Source organism: Seriola dumerili, unplaced genomic scaffold, assembly GCF_002260705.1.
Source record: "Seriola dumerili isolate Sdu_G_001 unplaced genomic scaffold, Sdu_1.0 BDQW01000011.1, whole genome shotgun sequence".
Lineage (NCBI taxonomy): Eukaryota > Metazoa > Chordata > Actinopteri > Carangiformes > Carangidae > Seriola > Seriola dumerili.
In genome coordinates, this window is record NW_019174266.1 from 637,264 (window position 1) to 651,043 (window position 13,780).

The 13,780-nt window shown below is 38.5% G+C and overlaps 1 protein-coding gene across 2 annotated transcripts in view; it reads right to left on the minus strand.

The window, feature by feature from the left end:
* bbox1 (gamma-butyrobetaine hydroxylase 1) overlaps positions 1-13,780 on the minus strand; it is a 34,347-nt gene that overhangs the window by 7,450 nt on the left and 13,117 nt on the right. For both annotated transcript variants that reach the window (XM_022748082.1, XM_022748091.1), the window contains exons 4-7: positions 5,343-5,541; positions 4,391-4,496; positions 4,034-4,230; positions 3,069-3,235 (exon numbers count right to left, since the gene is read on the minus strand). In XM_022748082.1, the coding sequence (XP_022603803.1) occupies positions 3,069-3,235; positions 4,034-4,230; positions 4,391-4,496; positions 5,343-5,541 (669 nt within the window). The remainder of the gene's footprint in view (positions 1-3,068; positions 3,236-4,033; positions 4,231-4,390; positions 4,497-5,342; positions 5,542-13,780) is intronic.

Sequence of the window (13,780 nt, forward strand, 5' to 3'; positions counted from 1 at the left end):
ATGCCATACTATACTATGACGTTTTTTGACATTTTTAAGGCTTATTATTCTATTTCATTTGATGCATTACCATACTATGATGTTTTTATGACTTTTCATGCCTTAATAAACTATCATGTTTTTTTGATGTTTTATGCCATACTATACTATGACGTTTTTTTGACATTTTCATGCCATACTATACTATGACGTTTTTTGTCATTTTCATGCCTTTCTGTACTATTTCATTTGATGCATTACCATACTATGATGTTTTTATGACCTTTCATGCCTTAATATACTATCATGTTTTTTTGAAGTTTTATGCCATACTATACTATGACGTTTTTTGACATTTTTAAGGCTTATTATTCTATTTCATTTGATGCATTACCATACTATGATGTTTTTATGACTTTTCATGCCTTAATAAACTATCATGTTTTTTTGATGTTTTATGCCATACTATACTATGACGTTACTTATAACATATATTTGACATACAAATGACAAAAGAAGTGTGGAACCTTACTAAACCACAGATCATTACTACTTTAGCTTCAAGGAGCCACTCATACTTTCGGTCAGATTAAGAATGTGTAAATCGACCAGGAGTTGAACTCAAAGAAACAGCTACAAGTCCAATTTTATTGCTGGATCTAACCAGGCAGAAAAAATACAATTTTATATTAATACATGCATAGCATTACATATAAACATACCTTCATACCACAACACACATTCATACATATATACATATATATATTGATATATACTGTTACGGCAGGGTGCCCTCCTGATGTCATTTCCCTGTCCTGTATCCCGTGTGGCTCAGCCCAGGCTGATTACTTCATGAGATACACCTAGCCTTGGAAGGAAGGCTTTAAAAACTTTGGTCCCAGCATAAGAAGACCAGAGGCTTTCAGCGTGGAAACACCTGGTTTTGTTATGTTCTGATTTATGTGTCTTTTGTTGTTTTAATTTGGTGTCCTGTCTTTTTTTCTATAAAAAGTCATAAAAACGTCATAGTATAGTAAGCCATAAAAAGTCATAGTATAGTAAGGTATAAAAAGTCATAAAAAGTCATATTAAAGTAAGCAAAAAAAAGTCATAGTATAGTAAGGTACAAAAAGTCATAAAAACATCATAGTATAGTAAGCCATAAAAAGTCAAAAAAAGTCATGTTATAGTAAGGCATGAAAATGTCATAGTATAGCAAGGCATGAAAAGTCATAGTATAGTGAGATATAAAGAGTCATAAAAAGTCATATTATAATAAGGCATAAAAACGTCATATTATAGTAAGGCATAAAAAGTCACAAAAAGTCATATTATAGTAAGGCATAAAAACGTCATAGTATAGCAAGGCATGAAAAGTCATAGTATAGTAAGGTATAAAAAGTCATAAAAATGTCATAGTATAGTAAGGCATAAAATCGGCCAGGACTTGAACTCAGAGAAACAGTCCGATTTTATTGCTGGATCTAACCAGGTAGAAAAAATACAATATTACATACATACATACATACAAACAATTACATACATACATTCATACCATTACATACATACATACATACATACATACATTCCATTGGACACATACATACATACAGACATACATAATAATTTGAAAAAATGTAATTATAGCACCTTTCATACATGAAATGTAGCACAAAGTGCTTTACAAAGACATGAACAATGTATATGTACATACCATTACATACATACATACATACATACATACATACATACATACTAGTGATCGACCGATATGAGTTTTTCAATGGCCGATGCCGATATATAAAGCCTATCTTTTTTTTTTTTAATCTGATAAAATTTAGTAACAATAACACATAAGACACAAAATTGCTGAACATTTATTGAACACTGTTGTTTGCATTGTCTACAAATAGATCTGCAGTCTGTCCGCAGTGCACTTATTTTAAATTAAAAAATGTTAACTTAAAAGTTCACAGGTAAACGTATGAATGAAAAATAAATAAAGTTTTCGTGCACTTGAGAACAAAAAATTGTAAACCTACATCATTAAATAAAATAATCAATATTAGTATTATGCAGAATAGCAGCATCTCTTTGTTTTCTCTTTGTCTCAGTTAAACAAAGTTACTCAGTAATCCCAGTTTATAGTCCCAAATTGTAATGCAGGAAACAAAGTTTCTCAGCATTTTCACCACTGAGCCTGTTACTTTTCTTCTCATAAATGGTCCGAATCTCACTGAATACTTACTCGCTGGGAACAGATGTCTGTCTATAGCGTCTGCATAAATTTTTTGTTTAATCGGCCTCGTGAGCATTTTAATTGGCCAATGCAGATTATGAAAAAATGCCATTAACCAACCCAATTAATCGGCTCGATCACTAATACATACCATTACATACACACATACCATTACATACATACACACACACACACACACACACACACACACACACGACTGCTGAAAGTGTCCCTGTCGGAGAATGTTGCTTTGGATTCAGTGACTTCACTTAGCATGTTTACTTTTTTTTAATTTTTTTTTTAATTTAGTACAGGAATTCACCATCACTTCCTGTTTACTATGTACCATTGGATGTATTGACAAGTATCAATAAATTACTCTGAGACTGAAGAAAACTTCATCATAGAAAAGATACTTATGGATTATTTATGGATGTTCAAGATGGACAACAGAGATAATGATATCCCTGGAAAGTGAAAGTCTCACTGAATCTAAAAATATGTCTATCATGTCAATATTTTCAGATTTCACTGTGTTATAACTCAGATTTTTGACACGAACTGCAGCCATCAGGTGCTGCAGAGCCGAATTACATTTTGGACATGCCAGAAATCTAGAAATACATCCGATCGTCCAGGAGTTAGATCATTGATCGCTGTGACAGCCCCTTTATTCAACTGCATGTCAACGATCAGGCATAAATTTGTGATTGAATCCATACAGTGTCTGTCTGGTTTGACAGTTTGAGACCCTCTGGAATATGGTCCAACTTTTCTTAGACACTTCAATGATCCTACAAAAAGTAGGACCTGCGTAAATCAGTTTTAGTTTAGAGAGGTGAACACTGACCTGGCTCCATTCTGTAGGTGACCACGTTCTCTGGTCGGTTCATGATGTTCACGAAGGCCTTCAGCGCTCTGTAGAAGGGCTGAACCTGGTGTAAGGGGAGGTCCAGCACCGAATCTCTCGTGGCATTGTTGTAGTTTATCCTCGCAAGTCGCCCCTCGGCATCAACGCTGCTCAGAGACACGAGGGAAGTTTTACAATTGAAACAATGATTAATTGATTAAACTGTTAACAAAAGATTAATTGACTATATATGGATGTATACACACAAAAATGTAATTTAAGTGATTAATTATTACAATTTTTGCAGATTTTTTTCTGTTGATCCACTAATCATACTGTAAACTAATTGTTACATCTTTTTTCTCTAGTTCCAGCATCTCCAATGTGATGCTTCTGCTTTTTTCTTCTTTCTTGCATTAAATATCTTTAAGTATTGAACTGTTGGTCAGACAAAACAAGCAATTTAAAGACGTCACACCTTGGGCCCTGGCAAATTCTATTTTCTGAAATGTTATTATTCATTGATTCATCAAGAAAATAATTACTAGATTCATCAATTATGAAAACATTAATTGGATCCAGTCATTTGACCCAGAAATGATTTGAAAGTCCTCATTTATTAATCAGACATATTGATTAAATACCATCGTTTCTACCGATTAGACCCAAATGTGGTTGTTAAACATCTCAGAACAACACGACGAATATTATCATGCAGCCATGACACTCCTCTGTGAGGGTTTTCCACATGACTTTGGAGAGTATCTGTGCACATAATCATCCTGAACAGCAGATGGCAGCGTCCTATTTCAAATAATCACATAACCTCACACTGCTGAGATATACCACTGCATCTTTCATTTTTAATGCTGGTCATTTTAATTTTTGCAAGTTCTGAAACTTTGTTGTACTTTTGAGAATTAAAAAAAGAAACTGATGTGATGTGACGGGTCATCTCCACTCACTCTATGATGCATTTCTTGGACTGCAGCATGAAATCGCAGTAGTCCGTCCCCGTGTCGGTGAAGTCCACATGGAGCGAGGTGAGTGTCCTGAAGGCCTCTGGGTCTTCTCTCTGCAGCTGCTCGGCCATGTGGAAGCCGTCCACCACCTCGCTCTCCCCTCCTTCCACTGCCTGGTTGATGCAGTGCAGAAACTGCACCTAAAAACAGACACACACATGCTGCACAAATGCTCGTTTTACAACTCTAACAACACGCCAGCAGTCTAAACAAACGTTTAACAGCAGCATATAAATTCATACGTGATTACCATATCTGTTTAGTGCAGTTTAACCCTCAGAAAAGGCAGATTTTACTCACTCCAGGTGCAAAGTGAAGTGCAGGGTAGTCTGTGTGGTGACTAAGCCTTCCTGAAGTGTAGGCCACATTGTTTGCCATGTATTTGTCCTGGACCTGCCACGTGTGCCTGAGGACAAAGATAATACATTAATTAATGGACTCCATGTTAATTATTTAACTTTGGCTTTAGAAGATCAGCAGTGACAATTAGGCTGTGTAGAGAAAAGGATGAGATGAGATGAACTTCGCAGGGATCCCTGAGGGGAAACTGCGAAGCTTCACAGGAATGCTTAGGCTGTTGCCTCTGAAGTAAGATACTTCATTGAGATGCAGCAGGAGTCGAGCACTAATGAGGTAAAGTTATCTTCCATGTTCTGTTTGCATGCCTCGTTTGGATGCCCGACTCGTAAAACAGTCGAGTTTCTCTGATGGCAGGTCTTCACTTTCAGTCTGCAGTCTCTTTACTTCCACAAGTATGAGCTCATCCCCTGGCAGTGGAAAACCTTTACGCTCCAAACCTCTGTTCTGACTGAGTGCACCAGGTAATTCCTCTAGCTTAAAAAAAGCTGGAATGCTTTTAGGTTGTTTTCCCCGTCTCTATCCTCAAGTAATCAGCACTGCAATAAGTCAAAGTGATGAACTCTGGTGTGATGAAAGGGCCAACAGACACTGTCTAAGCTTCTCCAAGGAGTCAAATGAATCAAAGGTACAGATAACTGACTGGTGGACACATTTTCCTAAACATTAATGTTGTAAAGTGAGAATCTTTCATCCAAAAAATTTGGAAAAGAGATGTAAATAAAGATCTTTTGTATTTAATTTGTACTAATAACACTCCCCGGGCTCTGCTCCAGCTAAAGTATGATCAGTGGAAAATTCAAACAGCTCAAGATTTAGTGGGGAGCCAGGTTATTAAACAGTGGCTTGGCTGAGGATGACTGGAGATAAATGGATGAACGTCATGCAGTCTTACCCGTAGAATGTCAGCCTGAGATAGCCGATCCTCTCAGCGAGTCTGGCCACTTGGCCCTGCTCTGCCGGGGCCCCCCTCAGGTAGACGATGCCAACACGACGCAGGGCCAAGAGCCAGGCCAGTGCTGCCTTATCATCGTGGAGGACTTCCTGGTAGTCAGCGGTGGGAATGCGCAGTTTGGAGTCCCAGTAATAACGCTCTGAAATGACAAAGAAGACATGGATGAAATGTTATTTTTATTGTAACTGTAGTTTTTTTTTTTTTGCTGGTCTGACAGGAAATAAGCCGTTTCCACCCAACAGTGCATCTTTGTCCTGACACGTTGCTGCTCTGGTAAACAAACAAACACTGTACAACACGAGCAGATCTGGTTCACATCCCAGCAACTTTATCAGATGTAACATTCATTTTTTTCTTCTCTTCATTACGTGTTATAAACCCGTCTTAGCTTGTTGAATGTTCTCTTTAAATCCACATCACTCCTTCCCACATAAATAAATCTAAATGACTGTTTTATTGAGGATGTTGGCAGGATTTTTCATGAGCATAAATGACAGCCACAGATGGATGCCATTCAGAATTCACAGACAAAAGATACTTATGTTTGTGTCAGCATTATCCGGTTGTTTGGGACTGACAGCAATGGACCAGATCCATGCAGGTGTGCAGCAGGGATCAGCTGTAGTGTGTGGCCATTCCCTACACACTGCTAACCTTTAGGACATTTTTTTTCCCCCCCTGAGGCATCGTAAAGAAAGTGTGGAAAGTGCTCTCTGGTGTGGACGCACACTTTCTATTGAATAAGACACATTATCAATGTGTAGTTGAAAGCTTCCAGACTTGTTTTGCTCCAAAACGGAAACAATAAATTTACAAGTCTATTACTAGATTCCTGCTTTTAAAAAAAAACCCCAAAAAAACCCCGAAAACATTTCATCTATAAAACGCTGCAGCTCTCCACTGCATGTGATAGTCTGCACACTTCAAGATGAATAGCTCACTGAGAAAAATCAGCACGTCTCCATCAGACAGACAGAAGTGGAAAAAATCCTCCCACTCCTCTCCACCCAGCTGGCTCGACTTCTTTTTCCATGGAGTTTCTCTCCAGTGACTTCCACAGAAACAGCTGCTAAGTACATTTGCAGGAGGGGTTAGGTTTAACTGAGGAGATCGTGTACCTGTCTGATGTTTTGTGGCTCCTCCTCGCGTCTCTTTTCAGTACCCACCAACTTCAAAAACAACTTTCCAAACGGCTGCATCACAAACAGATTACAAGGCTGAAGCTCGCAGGCGATGGACACACGGGGCGAGCTTGCTTAATGTCATGCATAATTTATCACCATCTAAAGTGTTTGCAACTTTAAAAGAAAATGTGACGGTTCACTCTGAAGTGCCGTAAAGATTTATAAATGCAACAAGCAGATTTTGACTGGTGATGTGGAGCTTCAGTGCCTTGTTTTTTTTTCCCTCACCATACATTTTTTAAAGCAGGAAGGCACAAAACACACCAGATGCAACATCAGTCAGAAACACAGTGATCATCGTGACTCGCAGACCTCCCTCCAGGCTGTTGTCACAAACAATGAGTATCTGGCTGCACAGTTCAAAGGGTCAAGAACCCCCCGCTTGTTAAAACTTGTTAAGAGGGTGGAGAGAAACAAAGGCCGAGAATGAGAAACTGGGGCTAAGGTCAGACCTGAATGTTACAATTACTCTTGTGAAACCAGACCTGGATGTCGTGTACAGGCCCAGTGGTGTTTCCGCGGGTTTAGGGTGTCACCCATGACAAAGAGGCTACAGCCTCGGTCGCAGTGTGCATATACATCAGCTGTGCAGTCCTGGCTGCAGTTCAGCTCCATCGTCATTGTGAAAACTTATCACGTTCGCTGCTGTCAAGTGAGTTCACGCTGTGGCGGCCAGGGGTCGAACAAAAGATGAGAAAGTTGCATGAGTATCTGCCTCCTAATCATGTAATCAATCTGCTCACATGTGCTCGTTTTTACCCGGGAAGGCTGATCACAAATCTTCGATGAGGTCAATAATGAGGAAGTCTCTTGTCTGGCTGCAGATTAAAGAACAAATAAGGTGCCTCGTCAACAAAACTGTTGTTGTAGATGCAAATCTGGTCAGATTTAGAACAGATAAAACATGGTGGAAAAGTATATTCATTCAAAGAGTGCACAGTTTTCAGGAATGTTTACCATTCGTCGTACGTCTACTTTCATTTCAGAGGCAAATACTGTGCCTCTTTTACTGCACCTCAATTATGACAGCTGCAGTTACTTTGCAGAATAACATTTTAAATCTATATATATGTTGAATCTAATTGACTGTTTTACATTAAACCATAAAATGCTGCTTATATGTTAAACATGTATAATGATACAGTAATATAATGCATAGTAATAACAATTGGCCATTCTGCTTGAATAATACTTTCACATTTCACATCTGAGTTTTTTACTGATGAAACTGTTGTTCTTTAGATTAAAACTGCTATAATTGGTATCTTTACAGTAGCAATGGATCTAATGACTATGTGTAATGTGAAAGGGGAGATTCGTAGTGGTGACGAGTGTCAGTCCTCCTCCCTATGGAGTCTACTAGCATCTATTTTATCATTTTATTGTTCTGGTATTTACAGCTGACATTAAAGCTGTGAAAACCAAACAGCTGACTAGCTATTAGCAACTAGCTGGTGGAACACTTCTCAGGAGCGGGTAGCGACCAAAAACAGAGCTAAAAAGGTGGGTTGGATTTAATGCTAATGTTGCTCCATATGTGCCGAGTGTGTAAAATAAGCAACTGCTTGCTAACAAGATCATCACATCAAGCTTGAATCTGCATGTTCATGTTCCCCTGGTCAATTTAAGTCTCAGTATTCACTCTCCTTTTAACTCTGTTTTTGGTCTCCACCAGCTGCTGGGGGAAATCTTTTTTATAGCTGCTAAATGCTCCATTAAATTCACCAGCCCAGTCAGTAACTTCGTCTGTCTGCTGTTTTATAGTGTATTAAAAGACGCTAACAAAAGACACTGAGAGGAGCAGTGAGTTTTGGGCTGGAAAATCAAAACAAACTACAACAAAGTCACTTGATCCATTGCTAAAATGTAAAAAAAAAAAAAAATGTATTAGAACTGCTTCAAGTGAATGATCTGAATAGTTCTTCCATCACTGCAGAGCTTTGACTTTCTGAGGAACAGACTATTTGTGACACAGAAAAACTGACTAATCATGGACAGTGATTAATGTCTTAAGGCTGTCTGTGCTGGTGTTAAAGCATTACAGATGGACAAAGAAGGAAATGAACTGGAAGAAACTTTGGAGAAAGACGGAGAAAGTGAAAGTATAGTGAGCGGCCTGAAGCCTGGCATGATCTCATGTAGGCTTCAGAGTCCTGCAGCAGTAAACCTGGGCTTGTGGGTCCAGATCGGGTTGAGCCCACAATGCTCTGGTCTTACAGTCGTGCAATACGTAACTCTAATTCACCAGAGGCAAATCAATCAGTTTTTTTTTTTCTTCTGGAAAAGCCTGAGAAATCAATCTCTCACTCTCCTGCATAGTTCCCAGCTGTGGTTAAGGGAGATACCATGTCACAATTAGCATGTGTTTTTTCAAAGTAAGAAATAAAACGCAGCGGAGGAAGAGTCAAACCGAGACAGCCTTGAGTTTCTGGAGTGAGCTCATTTGTATAAAATCACTGTGGTTTTTTTTAACAGGAAGGACTGTGCTGGCATGCGCACGTAGGGACACCTCTCACAGTCTGACAAGATAGTATATGTGCACAATCCCCTCCCCCACCCCCCCACCCCCCCCTCGGTTGTGGTCTGTTACAGTGGCTTTTCCAGATGAGGAAACCTGAAGCCGTGGCTCCTGTGGCTGTCAGGCAGCTCATGGCAGTTTGGCTCTCCCCTCACTGTGCTCTGTTTAAGCTCGGAGGGCTGCGTCACTCTCCTCTGCAGCTGGGAGCGCCTTCAAAGCTCTGCTTCAATCGCTGCAGTTATCCACAGAGTTTTTGTTTTGACTTGGTCAAGTTTTATCGCAGAGCTCGGATCAGCTCACTTCAATGGGCCGTCTATGGAATTCACAGCAGAGGGGCTCAGAGCCAGATGGGCACAAAGAAGCCCCTTTTTAAAAAGAATATGCTTTATAAATTAGATTAAAGCTGTTGTTTATACTAAGAGCAAATTGTAGAGATTCTACGGAAATAAAAAGGAGTAAGATTGCCTTATTTAAGCAGCAAATTTGGCCCCCAAATATCCCCTCTATTTAATTTTATTGATTTTTCAGTATCAATAAAACCAGTGTTGGAATGTAACCAAGTACATTTACTTGCACAACAAGTACTGTGCTTAAGTACAGATCTGAGATAGTTGTTCTTTGCCTGAGTGTTTCCATTTCATGCTATTTTAAAGTTCACTACAGTTCACAGGGAAATATTGTAGTGTTTACTCCACTATTTGAAAATGAAGACTTTACATATTAAAACATATGATGATGTTTTAAAATATTATGCTTTTTTTTTTTTATTTTGTTTTGTTATTTGTTGTGTTCACTCTTCTATTATGGATATTGAGCTATATATTTTTAATTGTTTTGTTTGTGTTTTTTTAAATTATTTTATACTGTTATAACACAAGAAATTCCCAATTTGGGATCAATAAAGTCCATCCATCCATCCATCCAATTACCCAACAGAAGTTTTGAGATTAAAATTAGCTCTGCGTCTAATTATAACAGCTAAATGCTACTCACATATTAAACACATCAGTGATAATAATCCACTAATATACTATATAAAAGTACAAAACTCACCAAGAGCTATTGTTCTGCACTATCAGTTTTTAAAAATACATTTTGCTAATAATATTAATGTACTTTTTACTTTATTACAACTTTTTCTGAAGGAACTGATGTAGATACTCATTACACACAGTAAGTAATAAATCATTAACACAGTTTGGTCTCTGTTAAATGAATGTGTAAATGAATACAGATTAACAACTCTTATTATTAACCCAGGTTTTTCACCCTCAACTCTGCTTGTAAACAGCTGCAAGTGCAAAATGACTAATGATTGGAGCTCTTGAGAAGACATAGCACCCATTACATTACCAGACTGGCAACATGCTGTTCATTCATTAGTGTTCATTTGTCACACAACTCGCTGAGGTAAATTAGCCTGAGTAAGTAACTACATCACTAGTTTTTCAGAGGGAAAGGCACCATGTTCAGGAACTCGTTTTTTCGTATCTATATTGACAAATGTATTTCCCTTATCGGCCAAATCCTGCATCTGCCAGAGATATTTATTATGAGGCTTTCTTCTGGGAGGACTCACAACCCAATGAAGTAACTAAAGACGGTGGAGATTATTTAAATGTAAAAAAAGAAAAGAGGAAAGAAAATGTTGGGTTTAAATTGTGAAAAATTACAATATATGTTCTTAGAGACCAATTAATCCAGATATTTGAAAAATAAAAAATGTTCCCCCATTACAGTAATATTCCAGTCAACAATTAGCATGTATGTTTGTGTTTTCATGGTGTACATAGTGTGTGTGTGTGTGTGTGTGTGTGTGTGTGTGTGTATATGCAAGAAACTCCCTCCACCCTCTATTAATTTGACAAACACGCCTTTATTTATGAAATAGACCTGGATGACAGGGCAGCCAAACTCTGCATTCACAGTTTGGTGTAGACAGAGTGAGCAGTGTTTTCTCACCGGGGAGCTGCAGTCCCTCCACACACCAATCCAAACTCAACCCTTTTTCCATCAGCGAGTTTAGGTTCCCAAAGTTCTACTGAACCTTGCAGTAGTTTGTCAAATTATGTCCTTTTTGCCAACTCGTACTCATACTGCTTTCAGTATTATTTGAAGTGCCAAGCAGGTCCAGCTTGCCAAAGAAATGAAAAATCCAATCATTATAATCACCAAGCTTTCCAGGCAGTCTGATGTAAAGGTGTTGAAATTTCAAAAAGACATGACAAAGAAATGGGACTGAACCCAAATACATTTGATCCGAGGAAGAACTGCAAGAAGACACTGAAATAAAAACTGTGTGGATGAAAACTAGTGAAATTTGTTGAAAAGGGGACAATTTCTAGATTTGTGGAAAGAGAGACTTGAAATGTGAAAGGTTTGGTTGGCCAGCGTTATTTCTAACAAGTCTAAGAACTCTCAGCAGTCTATTATCACATACTGCACAATGATAAAAGCTAATTTTGACAAATTAAAAGTCGTAGTTGACAGTTTTGGATTCCTGAAATTCCTTTGAGGTCGATAACACAGCATGTACACGTGTAGAAGAGCACGTGTTCGGAGAGTCAGTCCTGCTGAAGCTGCACAGTGAAGTGATGGTCAGGTTTGGAAGAACATTCAAGTTTTTCCATTGATGGACCTCCGCAGCTATGTTTCCAGGAGCCTTCCTGTCAACTGACGAGTGATGACACAGAAGACTAAATTCAGACCAGATGGCAAAGGGGAAACACCAGCCAGACGGGGAATTGACAAATCAGCTGCTACTTGGCAGAGTTATGCAATCAGTCAGCAGACTTAATGGAGAAAAATCCAAACTCAAGTCAGTCTGTTTAGGGGAGCGTCTGACTAATCCGTCAGAGAGTTTACGACAACCGTCCCAATTTAAATGGAATCCTAATTGACGTATATACTGTAGGTATTCAAACCAGGAAACGAGCTCAATAGAAACACACTGCCACAGCGACACAATACTACAGCAAACTACTGTGAAGAGAACTACAAAGACAACCAATCAAATTGCTCTAACTTTATCTTTTTAGCACATATACTGTATCTATACTCATATGTGCAGATCTGTGTTTTGCAAATTACTCACAAATTTATAAGTAGAGATGTAGGTAGTAAAGTAGTGAGACTATTTTGAAGTAAAATGCAAAATGTGTAAAAAAGTAAAAAAATAAATATCTAATTTTAGAAATTAAGAATAATGGTTTAAAAATACAAAAAAAAACCCCCATTAAAACTGACAAAGCAAAAGCCTGAAGTTTAAGGTGTTACCCGTATATGTAAAAGATACCGCCATTTTCAGTTCCACTTAAGTCCTCAGCCAGTCTGTTCTAAATAATTGGATGATGTGCAAATGGTTGTGTCAACACGACACTGGGTGTCTGCATCAGGCAGATGTGTCTACTTGTGCCAATTGCTCGTGCTCATAAAACTTTCCATCCACAAAGAATGAAGCAAAGATCCTCGTGAACATGTGCAGACGACAAAATTAACCTGTAACTGATCTTCTTATGAATTTGAGCTGAAAGCTGCCTGCCCACAAAAAAAAAAAAAAAAAAAAAAAAAACCCCACTAAAAACAACAACAGGAGTAAATCTTTTAAATTGCAGTGTTTCCTCTCCTTCTGGTCGTAGCCAGCACTGCAGTTCTGGAACAACATTAACCGAGTTATGATGTTTTGGGTCAATGAGACAGAAACATTACACTTGTCAAGCCTGCTGGAGATAATCTGTCAGTACTGGAAACAAACTGTATTACCAAGTACTACAAATAGTGGCACAGTCTACTACGATGAACACACTGCTGGGGAATATTTTCCACCTTGTATTTAGGGCATGTATGGCCTTCGTCAGTCTGTTGACAGCCTCACAGAGATCATCATACCGCTAGGACTGATTAAGGCCAGATAGTTGAGGTAAAGACGAGCTGAGGTGCCAGGGATATTTTTTGACAGACAATCTACAGATGACGGTTAGAAATTGTTCATGTTTTTGGCTGCGACTGGTAACTAGGGACCTTTATTGGGTAAGCCAGATGAAGATATGAAAAGGACAGCTGGTACAGGGGGGGAAATCTCACTGCACCTCCAGAGTCATCACAGTTTTCTGTCAATCACACTCTTGAAATTTTACAATAATAAAAAAAACTTTTACATACTTATATGTTGTAACTTTTTCTGTGCATTCCTTATTTTGTGAGCTCATATTTAGAAAAGTCTGTATTTGAAGGATATTTATAGCTGCGACTAACGGGCTGCATCTTCACAAAAGACTGAAGGCGAAGCTAAACCTGCACCTCTTCCCCAAATTACCTGGAAATAGCCCTCCGTTTCCCTCAAGTTTAGAGCATCACTTCGAATCACAATTGACAACAATGGATTGTGGCATACCGTGTATTGCACAGGATTCAACAATTGTGCCTTCCAAATACGGGAATAAGGAGGCTTTGTTTATTGGATGAGCATTTTGAAATGAGACAGGCCTATTCTGACATATTCAGTCCAGAAATAAAAGACTCCAGAGGATCCAGCTCCTGAATTGGGACACAGCACATGTGTCTAGTCGTCACTGGATAATTGGTTAAGAATCAGCCATTTTGTGGTATGTATGTGGTATTACTCATTCTGTAAAAAAAAAAAACCCTGATGAAGGCCATGTGTTGAAAACAGTTGG